Raw genomic sequence first — 17487 nt, forward strand, 5'->3', positions numbered from 1 at the left:
TGTCAGGGAGAGGAGGCTGGGAGGGAGTGGGTGGGTGGTAGAGCACCCTCATCAAAGCAGGGGAAGATAGTGGGTGTCTGAAGGGGAAACCAGGAAATCGGGTAACATTTGAAATGTAAATAAAAAACTATTCAATAAAAGAAAAGTCAAGGGCTGGAGGGATGGCTCAGTGGTTAAGAGCACTGACTGCTCTTCCTGAGGTCCTGAATTCAAATCCCAGCAACCACATGGTGGCTCACAACCATCTGTAATGGGATCCGATGCCCTCTTCTGGTGTGTCTGAAGACAGCCACAGTGTACTTATATACATTAAATAAATCTTAAAAAAAAGAAAAAGAAAAAGAAAAGTAAAAAAAAAAGTTGATGAGTTAAAAAAAAATATGATGAGACATGAACTCAGTAGGAAAATATTAGATTATAATTAAGATGTGGCTCCTTCCTGAGTCTAGCCTAACCTTTGTTTCTCATTTTAATTGTACTGGCTTCTCTGTTAAGTCATTTAGTTACAAATGCCACACACAAGACTCCAGCTTTTAGTTATGTTAGCCATAAGAGGTTTTCATCCGGTCGAAATCGCTTTTACAAATAGCTGGAAGGATCAGAGTTACCCTGTTTTCTGAGAAAATCCATTTCCCACGTGCACCCACAGCACACGAACAGCCCAGCCTTTCTAGCACTAGGACAATCCATGGTGATTCTGCCTTCTTGGAGACATCTGACCTCGGTTCGTGCTTACATAGACGTCCTTGCTTTTTTTTTTTTTTTTTTTTTTTTTTTTAAAACAAAAAGTTGTTTATAAGTAGCATGATGTTTACACACCAGTCAGTTTGGGAATGGGACCAATTAATTCCCCTTTAAATAGAAAGAAAAAAACGAAGGCCAGCTTAGCTGTCTTTCCAGTGAACTGAAGTAAACCCTGAGCGGGACGACTGACTGGAGCTGGAAGCTGTGAACAGTCAGGCTGGACACATTTAGAACGGACTATGGGGGAAGGTGGCCATGGCCAGCAAGCAATGCCAAGGGAAGCGCTCCCTGCCATCGCCTAGACTATAACTGTAATCTGCTCTTGTTATCTCTGCGTGCCCCAAGTGAGCAATCCTGAGGGGTGCTGTCTGTGATTCCTACCCTATCAGGCTTGGACAGAACATGCAGTTCCCAAGAAGCTGAGATACTGCCCCCAAACAAACACTGAAAGCCCCAAACTCTGCACTCGCCCCTCTACCAATAGGGCTCTGTTTTGCAGGATCACTCCTCTGCTTCCTCCTCTGAGGGTGCAAGGGTAGTGTTGACCGTAGGCCTCTTTAACGTGAGGCAGCTTGACAGGATTCAACTCTGATAGTGAGCTGGAACGTAGGCCTAGTAAAACCGTCGGCTGGAGTCCAGTCGAGAAGATGCAGCCTGTTTCGTTTGTTCAGGTTTTTGTTGCTTTTTTTTTTTTTTTAAACCCTGATCTTTGGCAGTTTGTTCCAAATAAATGTCTTTGGTGGACAAAACCAGCATGCATGCTTTGGTCCTGATGCCACTTAGACTGTGGCTCAACATGCCTTTCAGGCAAGGGCAATGGTTTGGCATCCATCGTAAGCAGTACTCAGCCTTTCTCTGAGATTGCTGCTCAGATATGGAAGTTTAGTCAAGGGCCACACATGGCAAAATACCTCGGCCTAGATGGACGCTTTGCTCACCGTTAAACCAATGAGCCTCTTTTCTTGCTGTTGTAGGCCGTGAGGCTCTCAATTTTGTAAGCGCAGAGCCAATCGTGCAACACATTTTAGAGCTTTGTTCATGTAAGGGAGAATCCAGAGTCTTCAGTCTCAAATCCAGATGCAGAGCAAGGGCTATCCCATCCCCTCTGGGGTTCCAGCACTGACTCTTATCAATATTAACATCTCAGTCACATTCCTTGCAGATGAGAACATTTGGTCACCAGAGGCCATCTCAGTTTGTCACCCATTTTGACCTTACTGGCAGATAAGCAGTTTACAAATGAAGAAATTCACATATCTGTCCGACACATCAGAAACATTTAACCTCATTAGCTGTTAAGCAAATATAAAGATTGCTTTTTATCTCTCAAAACTTGGCAAAACAAAAGAACAAATTATCTCGCCTGGCCTGTGCACCTCCGTTCACTGCTGGTGAGAAAGAACACTAATATCACCTTTCCGGGGTGCTTGGGGGAAAGCAGAGATGTAAAATCCTTTCACCTAGCTGTCCTGCTTCTAGGAACTGAAAGCTGATGGTCCGTTAAGTGGATCAGGGGCCTCTAAAGCTCCGAGTACAAAGGTACAGCGTTGTTAGGTGACATCTGCAAACAGCCACGGTCAGGGTGAGCCGAGGTGTGATGAAGGTTAACGTGATGCTTCCTGTGCACACGGGCATCCCACACTGAGGCCACGGACAGTTACCAGTGAGACCATGGAGAACCCAGAACTCCTTATCTGCATAGCTCCGCCTTTATACGTCTACCTGATGTTAGGGTGTCTGTGCCTGATGCTTAGGCATTTGTTTATCTTATGATTTCCTTTGAAAACTCAGTGTTTGTACCCTGCGCTCTCCTGTGCGGAGTGTACTGGGAGAATTCTGGCATGCAGTTCATGTGGCCATCGCCTCACAGTAGGATAGCTTTGAGCCACTCTCCTATCAAATAACTATCTTTACTATTCCAGGAGGTAGGTACAGTGAGGGGTTTCCCGCTGAGTGCAGACGTCCCTTATTAAATCCTGCTCCCACTTGGCCGAGTGGCCAGAGGTGAGTGTTCCAGGGCCCCAACTATTCAGCTAAGCTCCAAGGTGGGCAGGCTCTAAATGGTTGCCTCAGCTTTGCTCTTTAAGATAGCATTGCCCAGTGTTTTGTTTTTTTTTTTTTTATTTTCTCTTCTCCTTTTGACTTGTTTGCTTTTTCCTCCTGCTTCCGGCACCATTGTATTCTGTGAAACAGAAAAGGCAGCAGCCTAAAACATTCTGTCCTGTATGCTGACTCTTCTCAGTTACCCACAGAAGAAACAGAACAATGTGCTGACCTCTTCCCCCATCCACAGTTCACTCGGGCCCATTCCTGTCTTACAGTGCTCCTATATGCATTTTAGATAGGTAAGACAGAGGAAAGAGGCCAGAGTAGGGCCACAGGAGGGAAAGCACGGATAGAGAGAGGAAAGCTACAACCTGTGTTTACTCAAAAGTTGATAGGGACCCCCTAGCCAGTGGGTGGGCTTCCTGGACAAAGCTGGAGACTTTGGGACAGTTTTGGAGTTTGGGAGACTATGGTAGTACTAGAGGGTTAGGAATGGGTTAGAGTTTGACCAGGGAAAGGGGCTGACCTGGAAGGCATTGACCATGCCTAGAGTCTGTGCTAGATCTGGACCTATTCCCAAGCCAAAGGTCTTTCCCCTTGCTTCCTCATTGAAATGTGGTCATCTGAGGATTTATTGTGGAATTACCAAACCTCTGGGACCTCCTGTATGGAGGTTTGCACAAAGAGTGATGATGAGGGTGGAGCCTTGGAATGCCCCTTGGTTCTTGAGTCCTCTAGAGTATTTCCCAACCTCCAAGCAAAACCAGTTTTTAGTTGCTATAACACAGCTACTATTGTTTTTGACCTGTGGCTCAGTAAAGGTGGGCAGGACATGTGATAAGGCGTGACTCAGGAGAGGTGCTAGAGGAAAGAATCGTTCTGCCATTCAATGCTGAGCTGGTCCTTGGAGATTTCTGGTAGCTCTCTTCAGCTAGGGGCAGGTGGGCAGCCTGGTTGGGCCAGCATTACTCCACAGCAGGAGTGGGACAATGGGAACAGCAGGGTTCAAACCTCACTCTGTCTCTTCCCACAATAAAGACGTTGTTAATAAATCCCTCAGAGCTGCCTTCCCTGCAGATGTGAAGTAGAAATGCTGATGTGCTGCACTAGTGGAGCTCTCACTAGGCCGGCAGAAGATAGCACAGGGCTGCCTTATACACCACTCCCTCCTGATCCCTTTTTGCTTGAGGGATTTTTACACAGCTTTGGGTACAGGTGTAGAAAAAGACATGGACTCCAGGTATTTACTGAAATATAAAGAAATATGTTTTGAAATAAATCTTTGATATATGTGTTAATTTCTCTCTCTCTACACACACTTACACACACAGATACATACACACACACTTACACACACATACACACACGTACACATGCACATACACATGCACACACACATACACACACATACATGCACACATATACATGCACACACACACATACACATACACACATACACACACACATACACACACAAGTTTAGTATCTATTAAGGGGAAAGCCAGTTTACAGGCTGATGGGATGAATGTGCTTGTTTTATTTTATATGAAGAACTAAGTCTTGACTGAATATTCGCTACTGCAAGGTTGGAGTTGATTGGTTTCCCAACCTCATAGCCATCGATGCTGAGAATGTGGCTTCAAATAAACATACAGCACACAATGGCAAATGCATGCGGAGGGACATTTCAGAAACTGATAGAAACCGTTGAACTCCTGATCCGAGATTCATTTCATGATTTTTAAAAAATGAAACTGAAGTTAGAAATCAAATTGAACTTTTTAAAAACCAAACATTTTTTTTTTTCAGAGCTGGGGACCGAACCCAGGGCCTTGCGCTTGCTAGGCAAGCACTCTACCACTGAGCCAAATCCCCAACCCCAAAAACCAAACATTTTAACATACTGCAACTCAAAGATACACTAATTTGGTACTTACAAGAACAGTAGTAAGAAACATTGAGACATTTTATTTTCCATATCTAAATCACTCTATAAGAACAGAAAACTTTGACTGCAGATCATGATATACAGTAGTCTTGAGTTTGAGCTGATGTGCTGGCAACATCGGTTGGGGTTGTGTGCTGTAACGACATGCACATGTGTGCACACGTGTGTTCAGGGGCAAGGATGCAGAGAAACCGCTCTGCACGGCTTGGGTGAACACTGCCAGAACCACCTCAGGATCATTACCCATTTAATTTTGAGTTGATCTTTAGTAGTTGGTTAGAGTGTTCCCACCCACCCCACATGCAGTTACACGATCCTATACGGAGTATTTGAGAAGCTTGGGGTACTCAGCCTGGTGCCTGCTTCTGCTCAGTGAATAGGAAGCGCTTCCTTTCTCCTCTAATGTCTCCAAGTAGACTTTGCTTTGTGGCCATAATACTGTTAGAGTTGCCAACTTAATAAGTAAAAGGAGTCAGTAATAACTCTTTGTACAAGCCAGTTTCTGCCGGAGCCGTATTGGGCACTGCATCCATCCTAAGGACCTGGCTCTGCAGGTCTGGTGGAAGTAGAGGGAGTCACTCGAGGACCAGTGTTACACCGAGGGCATCCGAGAGCAGTGCTGAGGAAATCAGCTGATTGGCCCCCACTGAATGGCAGTAGATACAGGTACAGGTTAGCAATTTTTGGCTGGCTGCAGGCACCTAGCAGCTTTAGGACATGATATGGAGATAGAAACTATTCGGAACTTAAGAGTATCTGAAGAGAGCTGGACAGATGGCTCAGTGGTTAAGAGCACTGATTGCTCTTGCCAAGGTCCTGAGTTCAATTCCCAGCAACATGGTGGCTCACAACCTCTGCAATGGGATCTGATGCCTTTATCTGGTGTGTCTGAAGACAGCTACAGTGCACTCACATATATAGAATAAATAAATAAAATGTTTTAAAAGAAGAAAAAGAGTGTCTGAAGGAGTGACGGACAGTTTTGCTCAGTCCTTTGAGTGTTTCCCACACTTCCTCTAACCGTAGACCTGGAGTTCTTCTTTGGTCAATTTATTTTTTTTTCTAGGCAGGAAAAACAACAGGTTTATCGTTGGAGTTGCAGTCATGTGGGGCGAAAAAATTGAATGTGGGACTGGCAAATCCAAGGGATGTAGCGGTGTGGCGTTTGTAAACAGATGCCTTCTTCAGATTGATTAATCTCAATTTCATGAGCCCAGAGGTTCACACACTGCCTAAGTAGACAAGTTCTGACGTTTCTTACTAAAGAGTATTGACTTGGTTGGCTCCCCGCTTACTAAGGCACACCAACCAGCCTCTGGCATTTGTGTGATGCTTTATCTTATGCTCACCCTCTCTTCAAAAAGGAAAGCCACAAGGCTGGGCATGGGAGTGCATGTCTCCTTTAACTCCAGCTCTTGGTCGGCAGAGACAGGTATATCCCTGAGTTCAAGACCAGTCTTACTGCACAGCAGGCTCCAGGCAGCAAGAACTACACATTAAGACCCTGTCAAAAACAAACAAACAACAAAAACTAAAACCACTGCTCCACCCCACCCACTAATCCCTCCCCCTCCTCACAGCCAGCCTCCTTTTCATGCGCAGCCACCTTCCTGTGTGCTGGTTGGTTTTTCGTCAGCTTGACAGACACTAGAGTTATCTAGTGTGTTCCTTTAGTTACTTTTCTGTTGCTGTGAGAAAGCACCACGTCCAGGGTAACTCACTGAGAAAGAGTCTATCTGGGCTTCAGGCTCCAGAGGGTTGAGAGTCCGTGATGACAGCACAGCCATGGCAGCTGGATCTGGAAGCAGAGAGCTTATATTTTCAACCACAAGCAGGAAGCGGGTTGGGGAGGGGACTGGGAATGGCCTGTGAGTTTTTAAATCTCAAAGCTTCCCCCCAGGGACACACTTTGTCCAGCATGAGCATGCCTCCTAAAACACCCTGAACAGTGCCACCAACTGGGGACCAAGTTGTTCAGGCGTCTAAGCCTCTGGGGGACATTCTCATTCAGACCACCACATCTGGGAAGAGGGACACTCTATTAAGAAAATGCCTTTATCAGGTTGGCCTGTAGGCACGTCTCCGGGCATTCTCCTGATTAATGAGTGATGTGGAAGGCCCAGGCTGCTGTGGGTGACGCCATTCCCGGGCAGGTGGTCCTGGGGTGTATAAAAGAGCAAGCCGAGCGATCCATGGGGAACAAACCAGTAAGCAGTGTTTCTCTGTGTCCCCAGCGTCAACCCTTCCCTCAGGGTCCTTCCCTGACCTCCATCCATGATGGATTGTGACCCCAGAGTTGTAAGATGAAATACACCCCACCCCCCAAATATTGGTTCGGGTCAATGTTTGTCACAACAACAGAAATGCAATATAAAACAGGGTGTCCGGCTGTACTGGTAACTGCTTCTCCCCAAGACTACCTAGTCCAGGCTGAGTACTCATTCATAAAATGCTTCGGGCCTTCTACAGTGTTTCAATTTTTACATTGTTGCTGGGCAGGAAGGCACTTGGCTATAATCCTACACCCAGGAGGCAAAACAGAGTTGCTGGCCTAAGGGCAGAGCTACCACTGGCTACTGTGAGTGACAGGCCAGCCAGGGCTTCGTAGTCAAACCCTGTGTTAAGTGTGCTTCCAAGATTATATTTGAAATATTCGCATGTGCACGATTAGATCTCTCAGTGATGAAATGACGTCTCAAATTAAATCCATTTGTTTACGTTTCATGTATCGTACGCTCCGTGTGTGTGTGTGTGTGTGTGTGTGTGTGTGTGTGTGTGTGTGTGTGTGGGTGTGTGGTGTGTGTGTGTGGTGTGTGTTTGTGTGGTGTGTGTGTGTGTGGTGTGTGGTGTGTCTGTGTGTGTGGTGTGTGTTTGTGTGTGGTGTGTGTGTGTGTGTGTGGTGTGTGTGTGTGGTGTGTGGTGTGTGTGTGTGTGTGTGGTGTGTCTGTGTGTGTGGTGTGTGTTTGTGTGTGGTGTGTGTGTGTGTGTGTGTGGTGTGTGTGGTGTGTGTGTGTGCCTAAAGCCTATCTTGTACACTGTTTGTTAACACACCTGTTTTAGTTGTACCCAGTCACATGAGTTCAGTTATAAAATCTCAGGTTTATGGCATACTCTCGGTACACAAAAGCTCCAGGTTTTCAGGCATTTTAAATGTAAGACGTTTGGGATTGGCAAACAGTTCTGCACTGCACTTTGGATTGATGCACAGATAGCTGTTTCTCTTAGAATTTGTAACTAGTTTTTTGTTTGTTTGTTTGTTTGTTTTTACAACTCATATGTGCTGATAGTCTGAAATGTAAGGATAGTAAAGAACATATAAAACCCAAGCCTTCCTGCTGAGGTCACCAGTCCCAAGAGGGACTCTTGTGTCCTTAGTGAAGAGTTATAACCTGTCTATAGACACCCATACTTGGTGTCCTCACAAACACTTCCACCCTGCACAATATTGTCATCCTGGCATATTGGTCGTGCTATAAATGTATCGACTATCTAAATAATACTTACTCATATAAACTTTGAGGTGAAACAGGGAAAATACTAACTACTGTTATACTTAAATTAAAAATATTAGGGAGGGCCTGGACTGATGGCATAGAGGTTAAGTGTACTTGCTATTCTTGCTGAGGACCTGGATTTGGTTCCTAGCCCCTATATGGCAGCTCACAACTGGCCTGACCTCCGGTTTCAGGGGACCAAACATCCACAGTGGTAGCAGACACACATGGAGCACTTATATTTATACAATATTCAGGCAAACATTTGTACACATAAAGTAAAAGTAAATAAAAATACCAGAGACTAGATTAAAGGAAGGGTGAGTCCCACCTTAGTGTGTTTTGCTCTCAGCTGTGTTGTTGAATGAAAGCTCCTTTATATGTGTGGTGGACCTAGGAATATGTCTTCCTGAGCTAGGGTAGCCGTCCCCTGCACACATGTGGGGAGTTGGAGCCTCACCCGAAGCCCAGAGGAAAGCGGGGAAACAGCGGGAGAGAGCAGATTCTTGGATGCCACGCGCGGCGCATCAGGAAGACGTCTCTAACTGTCTTTCAAGTTTCCTAGAAATGCTGCAGAAATTTAAAAAATAGAAACACATAGAACAGGATCAGAAATCAGGCTCGTGGGTCCCTGCTTCCAGTGCAGTCTCCTCAGTTGTGGTGGCCTTACTGAGGCAGGGACAGGTCACTGGACATATAAACTCACCTGTATGGCCTCCTGGCATCTGCTAAAAGATGAGTCCAACTTCGAGGTCTGTTCCTAACGACAGGATTTCCTGTGAGATGAATCTTTTGTCTCCACTCTTTTGAAGTTTGTGGAAGAATGTTGGAAGGTTGTAGAAACAACAGGGACGGTTCTTGGGCTGTTTGCTGTTTTGAGAAGCTAATGCTGGCCTTCAGTCACGGCTAGAAACGCATTGCTGAGGCTGTCACTCTCGTGCTGGTTCAAGTCCCATCCCACCCCCTATTTTGAAAAGTTAATAAATAAGTGTATTCCATAATTTCTGCAGAGGGTTCAGCTTCCAAAATAAAAATTACCTTCTCTTCTAAAATTACTTTTTATTCGTTCTTTGAGATTTTTATAAAATCTATTTTGATCATCTTCATCCCCCCCCCTTAACCTCTCCCCATTATTTTTGTTTCGCAGAGACACGTGACCGTCAGTAATCATGAAGAATCCATTTGCGCACCTTGCCGAGCCCTTGGACCCTGCACAGCCAGGAAAGAAATTCTTCAACTTGAATAAATTGGAGGACTCAAGATATGGTGGGTGCATTGCTCTGTTGTAATTGCTCTGTCAGCCATTGGTTTCGTGTTGCGTGCCTGATTATGCAGTTACATAGCGTTTAGGAGAGAGTGGCAGAGGTCATAGGAGACAGTGCGTGATGTAGGTTAAATACACAGACCCCACATACTTCTCTCAGTACACATCTTACTGCCTCGTCTGGTTTGTGGTAGCAATCACCATATATTTCAAGGTAAAGTTTCTATCTTATAAATAAAATAGTTTTTTTAAATTATTGTTATATGAAGTGGCCATGCTACATTATGTTTAGGGCATTTAATTGTAAATAGGTCATTTTCTCATTTCTTGAGCATTGGTTTCTTAAGAAATATTATTCCGTGTATCCATAAGAATACATATTGCTTGCTACATATCACACAGTGAGGGCCTAGACTGACCATGAGCTCTGATGACTTAATGGGAACTTTTCTTGCTGCTACTGAATTCAAAGTAAGCCACCATTGAACGTAAGTAAATAAACTAAGTCTTTAGTCTAGTTTTTATTTTCAACTACTGAATGTCTCTTAAGTCTATTCCCTGCACACAGTTTTCACCTGACAAACATGTTAAGCTTGTCAGTCTCGTTAGAGGAGTGATCGATGTCATGTTGGTCTAAAGTTGGCCTTCGAGAGAGTTCTGAACAAAAGGTGCCTGTGGCTTGTGGCTTTAACGCTTTCTGTCTTCATCCCCAGGACGCTTACCATTCTCTATCAGAGTTCTCCTGGAGGCCGCCGTTCGGAACTGTGACGAGTTTTTGGTGAAGAAGAATGACATTGAGAATATCCTGAACTGGAGTATCATGCAGCATAAGAGCATAGAAGTGCCGTTTAAGCCAGCCCGAGTCATACTGCAGGACTTTACGTGAGCCCGCCGCCCCCTTGCTCTCCCTGCCTCCCTTGTCAGCCTATCAAGAAAGTTTTTACTGTGACAGAAAGGCTTTGTCTCTGAGAAGCCAGGAGATAAAAGGAAAGCTAGGGGCCCCCGGAACAAGAGAAGACTGCAGTGTCTCTAGTAGTCACCCCATCTCACCAGTGACAGGGGTGCCATCCTCATAACTGGTCACACCGGGAGGGGTAGGAGACAGCATGCAGGAGGGCGAAGTGGAGTCTATGTGCAGGCCATTGCACCTGTTTTGCAGTGATGTTATTCTATTCCTTTGGTTTCTTTATGTGGAAGAAAATCATTAGATTTTATATTTTGAAGATAGTAGAAGAGCTGATTTAATTAGTATAAGTCTGATTGACAGCCCATTTTTCTAAGTTCTAACTATTCTTTTTAATTGTATTAGCCTTGCATATGGTACACTGTTGCATAAGGGATTTTTTATGGAAGTAGGTAAGGTCCATTGAGCATATTGTCCCCATACCTCCTACTCCCCCTTTTCTCCTCCCTTCACCTCCTGTAGGCCTCACTGCTCTCTGAAACTGCTTCACATCTCTTTCTGTGTGATATACATATAGACAGCGTTATACATCTACATAAAACTTAGGAGCCACGAGTGAGAGAAAGCATACATTGGTCTTCCTGACTGGTGTAGTTCACTCTGTAGATTATCTCCAGTAGCGTTCATTTTGCAGCACATGGTTTAATTTTTAGGGTTAAATTTAATTCTTTGGGACTAACATCATTCGTACTGTGTGCTCCATAATTCTGTTTTTATCCACCGTCCTTTCTTAGAGACCTAGTTGGTCACATAACTTAGCTGCTGGGACAGGGCTACAGTGAACACCGATGTCCAGTGTCTCTGTGAAGTGCTGTTGGCTTGGAGACTTTGGGTAGATACTTTGGTTAGGTTATCTGGAACATCTAAAAACCATTTAGGTGGTTTTTTTCTTTTTAAGAAATCCCTGTGCTGACTGCCTTTGTGGATGGACATTGCCGTGCACACTGTGTACTGTTGTTCCCTTTGGTCTGTGTCCTCCGTATATGTTGGTAATTTTCTGAATGACTTTCATTTTGACCAGAGTAGAATCCCAGTGTAATTAAATTCATTTTTCTTTGATGGCTGGTGAGGGACTAAACATTTTTATGTGTTTATTGGCCATTTTTATTTTATCTTTTAGGAGCTGTCTTTGCATTTCATTAGTCTGTTTATTGATTGGGTTTTTTGCTTGTTGAGTTTTTGAGATCATTCCATATTCTAGATGTTAGTTCTCTGTCCACTGTATCAACAGCAAAGATCATCTCCCCTTGGGTCAGCTGCCCTTTCACCTGATAAACTATTTGCTTTAGTGAACAGAAGCCTCTAAATCAAGGACGAGGAAATCTCCAGTGTTATTCTTTGTTTAATGTGGTGGTTAGTGTCATCAACTTGACAGAATCACCTGGTGGAAAGGTCTCTGAGAATGTCTTTGGTGGACTGTCTTGATTGCATTCATTGACGTAGGAAGAGCTGTCTTAATTGTACGCAAGACCATTCCCTGGGCAAGATCCCAGACTGTATGAGTGGAGTGCTGTGTGAGAGCTGAACATGTGTTCTTAGCTCCCTTCTAGATCAACTGCTTCAAGCTGCTGCCTTGACTTCCCCATGAAGGGCTGTACCAAGAGCCTGGTTACAGTTCAGTAATCCCTTTATCCCTTAAGTGGTGTTTGCCATTTTATCACAGCAAAGAGAAAAGAGGCAAAGACACCCTGGGTTGCTTTGGCAGCCTGGGTCTTTTGGGTGTCCGAGTGGATTTTAATGTTGTGTTTCTTCGTATCTGTGAACAATAGTATTAGAATTTTGATGAGGATTACACTGAACCTGCAGGTGATTTGGTAATGTAGCTACTTACACATTAATTCTTCCAGTCCATGAGTATGGAAGTCTGACCATCTTTTAGGGTCATCGTATTCTTTCCTTGGTGTTTTGAGGTTGTCATTGTAGAGACGTTTTATTTCTTTGGTAAGTCTTATTCCAAGGGATATGAGTCTGGTCTAAAGTTGAAGGGGTGCTCTGGGAAGCAGTCGCTCTCATAGAGTTCTTGAGTGTAAACATACTGGTCTCCCATGGTTTCTTGTGTTTTAAGTTAATATATGGTAGAGTTCTACAAGGAGATTCTGCTCAGTCTTACCACTTGCCGCCTATGTGATTTCCACCCAAAGAAGTAGATGCCTAGGCCTTCCGCGTGTCTAAGTCGCCTTCTGTTAGCTCCTCTCAGGAGATGGTCCCTTGTCAGTTACTAACACTGACAAACCCGCAAATTCCAGTCACACCCGTTCGTGGCTATTTCACACTTGCTTCTTTCTTTCCTCAGGGGCGTGCCTGCTGTGGTTGATTTTGCAGCAATGCGCGATGCTGTGAAGAAGTTGGGAGGAAATCCAGAGAAAATAAACCCTGTCTGCCCCGCTGACCTTGTAATCGATCATTCCATCCAGGTTGATTTCAACAGAAGGTGAGGAGACTTGGGAGAAATGCTTTGGGTTTCTGCTTTGTGCAAAATATTAGAATGTATATCTTTTTAAACTATGTGTACGTGACGCAGCTTAGCAGGTTGGGGCGCTTGCTGCCAAGCCTGAGGCCCTGAGGTCCATGCTTGAGACCACATGGGAGAAGAAGGGAACCAATTCACACACGTCACTCTCTGACCTGTACACGGGCCATGGAGCATGCATGCCCACACATACCTGTATACATTCAAACAGATGAAGGATATTTTAATGCACATATGTATATAAGAATATCTTTAAAGGTGTTGCCAGAAAATAGACTCTCCCGTGAATGATACTGGGAGGAATGGACTGTGTAAACCCGTTATTGCTGTGTTTGCTCTGGATAGGAGTGGTCTGCATCTAGTAGCTTGACTATAGCTTGAAGTCTGACTCAAAACACACATGTACATTTTGTCCTGAGAGGTTGTCGTGCAAGTGCATGTCTGACTTCTGAAGGGTTTGGTTGCTCTGAATCAACTGCAGCGTTTTCCCTGTGTTTATCACAAGTAACTGTTCTGTCTTTGGCTACCCGGGCCTTGCCATAGTGCCTGCTTGTTTTACCTTTCATCTTTCCTGCTTGGGATATACCTCATCCTCTCCTGCCAAAATCCATCCCATCTTTCATAGCCAGCTTAAATCCTTCATTATCTAGCCTCTGTCATGTTCATCTTTCGTGCTTCTGTCTAGAGTGGATCCATAAGTCCATGGGAGTAGGGTGTCTTCAGTTGCCTGGTTTGCTGGAATGGAGCTGTACATGTGATACACACTTACCACAACTAAAGCGGTTGGCCTTGAAATTATCCCTAAGTTAATGGAGAAGTAGCATTAACATGAATGACCAAGCTACCTTGAGATGGGGACAAACTAAATCTCTGAAGCTGATTGGGTATCTCCTTTCCACCTATCTCTGCCCTTCACATCCAAAGGTATGGGTAGTAGAGTGTCTTTTCAAAGAAATTGAACCTACGACTTTACAGTCGCAAAGCAGCAGCATAGCAGTGACCCCTTCATAAACATTAGAGAAATGAGCACATCTTAAGCAAACTATCTGTAGCATTTATAATCCTAACCTGTTCTACAGGTAACTGCGGTTCTGTGTTTACAGGTCAGGTAGTGACGGGCAGTCTCCTGCGCTGTTTACGTGGGTGAACTTTCTGTCTTCATTCTCATTTCAAAAGCTTTGCTAAAACTGGGGAAGGAATCTTTGGGCTAGACGGCATCCAGATAGCCAACATCACCGTGCGTTTCCAGCACCGCAGTAGAATCTGGGAGGTACACATGGTGTACTGTGGACCCAGAGAACACCAGCGAAAGTTAAACTTGAGAAGAAAAAAACTAGTTGCCTCTGCCCTTCGAATCAAAATGGTGTGGGCAGGCAGGAAAAGGGTAAGAGGAAACACTATGATTCGTTCTTTTCCCCGAAAGGCAGAGTTTATACCATCAAGCCGTGAAAGTTCCTATGCAGAGTCAGACGTGAAAGTCACCTAGTGCTGTATAAGAATAACTCAAGGATCTCAGTGGCAGTCGGCAGTGAGAATTGTTTTTCTGACATGCTTACAGGTGGCTTGGATGGTGAGCTGGCCCTGCTGAGGGAAGCTTTGCCTCAGGAGGCAGTGGCTGGACTGGCTGGGCATGCTGCCATGCTGGGCAGTGCCATTCCCTTTGTGTTTTTTTGGCTCAAAAGCTAAAGAAGGCAGCTAGCAGTAGGGGAGGGGGTGGGCTGGTGGCCAGAAACACGAAGTGTGTCTTAAAGCTCAAAGCTACTTCTGTTCACAGTGATAATGACTCAGATACAGTTCAGTCAAAATCAGGTAGAAAGTACAGTCCAGCTGTGGTAGGCAAGCTTATTTATTGAAAGTTGGTTTGGATGTAGGGAAGCAGTCATTATGAGGAGCCTGGCATCTGACAGAAGCATGTTGAGTATCTGTAAGTGGACAAGAGACTTTCCACATTCTCTTAAGCAGTAAGAGTAGCAGTTCGTATTTTCATTCTAATTCAAATATGTTGGATACATAACAGTAACTTAAATTATAAGGAAATAATATTTTGGATGTCTCAAATATTTGACTAGAAAGACTTTTCTAAATTTAGAACTAAAGAAAGAAAATAAGGGACATGTCTGTAGATATCGTGCCTTTAAAAATAATAGGAAGTAAATTATTTGCAAAAAAAAAAATGTGACAAAGGTTATATCTAGTATGTAAACAATGTAATCTCTTGGGAGGCAGAATCAGGTGGAATTCCATGAGTTCCGGGCCAGCCAGTGCTGTATAATTAGACTGTGTCTCAAAAACAAAACAGAAAAGGAAAGGAATATGTAATCTATTTAGAAAAATAAACCCAGCCGATGAGTTTGTAAAGAACAATATATATTTCCAGTTTAAAAAAAAAATTCAAGAGGTGAACAGTATCAAAAGCTTTTTCAGCCTTGTAGGTGATAAAAAAGTAAAATAAATATTTCTAATACCACATTCTCTTATCAGAATAATTAAGATTAAACCTTAACTGTCCAAGTGTCACGAGGGAGACACTTACGTGTGCTGCTGACAGCACTGTAGTTGGAAATGATGGCGGCAGTATGTAGTGATGCCTCACAGACGTCTGTCTTGGGTCTGGAGAGATGCTCAGCTGATAAGCGCTCACACGAAGATGAGCTTCCAGCACTGATGTTAGGAGACTCAACACTACCAGTAACTCTGGGGACCTGACCCCCTTCTTTGGTTTCTTCTGACCTGCATTCACATGCACCAACAAGCACCCAGACACACAACTGAAAATACAGTGAACCTTTAAAAAAACAGGACATTACAATGTCCTGGATTCAAGCATACTTCTAACTAATACTGGAAATTCAGAAAAGGCTCCCGGCCAGTGTGCTGGCTAGTTTTATGTCAGCATAACAGAGTCATCAGAGAGGAGGGAGAGGCCACCTGTGGAGCATCTTCTTAATTCATGACTGATGGGGGAGGGCTCAGCCCATCCCTGGGCTGGCGGTCCTGGGTTCTATAAGGAAGCAGACCAAGCAAGCCAGAGGCAAGCCAATAAGTGACACCCCTCCATGGCCTCTCTATCAGCTCCTGCCTCCAGGTTCCTGCCCTGTGTGAGTTCCTGCCCTGCCTTCCCCGGGTGATGGGCTGGGCCCTGAAAGTGCAAGCCGAAATCAGCCCTGTACTCCCCAGGTTGCCTTGACCATGGTGCTTCATCATAGCACTAATAATCCTAACTAAGGCAGCTAGCAACTAAGGCATTGTCATAAGTGAAACCTAGACCCCTTCTAAATGTCCCCCTTCACCAAAGGAAATAATGCATTAAATTAGGGCATACCCGGAAGTGGATGGCTCAGTGTCCCACAGTTACATTAGTGAGTAGTTCGCCCTGGGAATGTGCTCACATCGTAGCTCGGTGTGCCAGAATCTAAGTCGTATACATGAACAGTTGCAGCGATAACCAGGCTTTGTGAGCATCAGAGGAGGTGCCAGCCTACTAACCAGCCCCTCTAGGGTTTTAACTAGTCTTTAGTCTTTATTTTTACAACAAGAAACTCTTATTTGGTTGTTGTCATTCAAAATTATTCCCATAAAACCAGAAAAGATCCAAAGGGAAACAAAAATCAATCCCCCATTGGAGATGTAAGTGGGTTCCATACATCCTCAAAGGAAACTAGAAAATAAGACACTCTCTAATTAATATTTAAATGTTTAAGCCAGGTCAATTCAGCATCGAGAGAAACATGGCCAGCCTCCTGAACTGACTGACTCTCCTCACCTTTCCCTTGGCCCCAGAACCATTCTTGGGTGCTGTCTCTCTCCCGTGCCCCCTTTAAGTCACGTGAGCACTGCTCAGTGGTTCTGTTCTGGAAAGTAAAATACAAAATCATGCCCTACTAGAGAAAGGATTTTCTGAAGTCCTACCTCACAAGTAATAATAAAGTCACCTCACAAAGTCAGCCACTCTACCTTAGAGCAGCGGTTCTTAACCTCTGGGTCATAACCCTTGGGGGCCATCCAACCCTCTAATGGGAGTTACGTATCAGATACCCTGCATATCAGACACTTACGTTATGATTCATAACAGTAGCAAAGTCATAGTTAGGAAGTAGCAGTGAAGTAGTTTTATGATTGGAGGTCACCACAACATGAAGAGCTGTAGGAAAGGGTTGCAGCTTTCTGAAGGTTGAGAGCTTGACTTCCTGGTACCTCCTTGGAAGCTGGAGATCCTGGAAGCAGGATTCGGTGATTTCAGGTCTGCCCTGCTGCCCTCAAATCCCAAGTGCTCACACCGTCAGTGTCTCTGGGTTCACACTATTGATGTCTCTGAACTATGTCCTTGATTATTTTTCCTTTAGGTTGGAACATAAAGTGTTGACTTTCGTCATCTCTTGTTTTTATATTTTTTTTAATGGATCTTTTTCGTTTACATGGTCGAAATGGAAACGGTATTAGGAAACATAAAATGCAACGCTGAATGTCGCATATAAATTCAGATCTAGTGCACGCACGTATTAGAACTTTTAAAACATTTTCATTGTGATGTTTTTAGGTTGATTTATTTTGTGTGCA

The 17487-nt window shown here is 44.3% G+C and overlaps 1 protein-coding gene across 1 annotated transcript in view; it reads left to right on the plus strand.

Moving 5' to 3' along the window:
• Positions 1 to 17487, plus strand: part of Aco1 (aconitase 1) — a 56026-nt gene that overhangs the window by 9901 nt on the left and 28638 nt on the right. The window contains exons 2-4 of the mRNA NM_017321.2: positions 9380 to 9498; positions 10210 to 10378; positions 12754 to 12891. Coding sequence (NP_059017.2) covers positions 9402 to 9498; positions 10210 to 10378; positions 12754 to 12891 — 404 coding nt within the window. The 5' untranslated portion in view covers positions 9380 to 9401. The remainder of the gene's footprint in view (positions 1 to 9379; positions 9499 to 10209; positions 10379 to 12753; positions 12892 to 17487) is intronic.

Source organism: Rattus norvegicus, chromosome 5 (genome assembly GCF_036323735.1).
Source record: "Rattus norvegicus strain BN/NHsdMcwi chromosome 5, GRCr8, whole genome shotgun sequence".
Classification (NCBI taxonomy): Eukaryota; Metazoa; Chordata; class Mammalia; order Rodentia; family Muridae; genus Rattus; species Rattus norvegicus.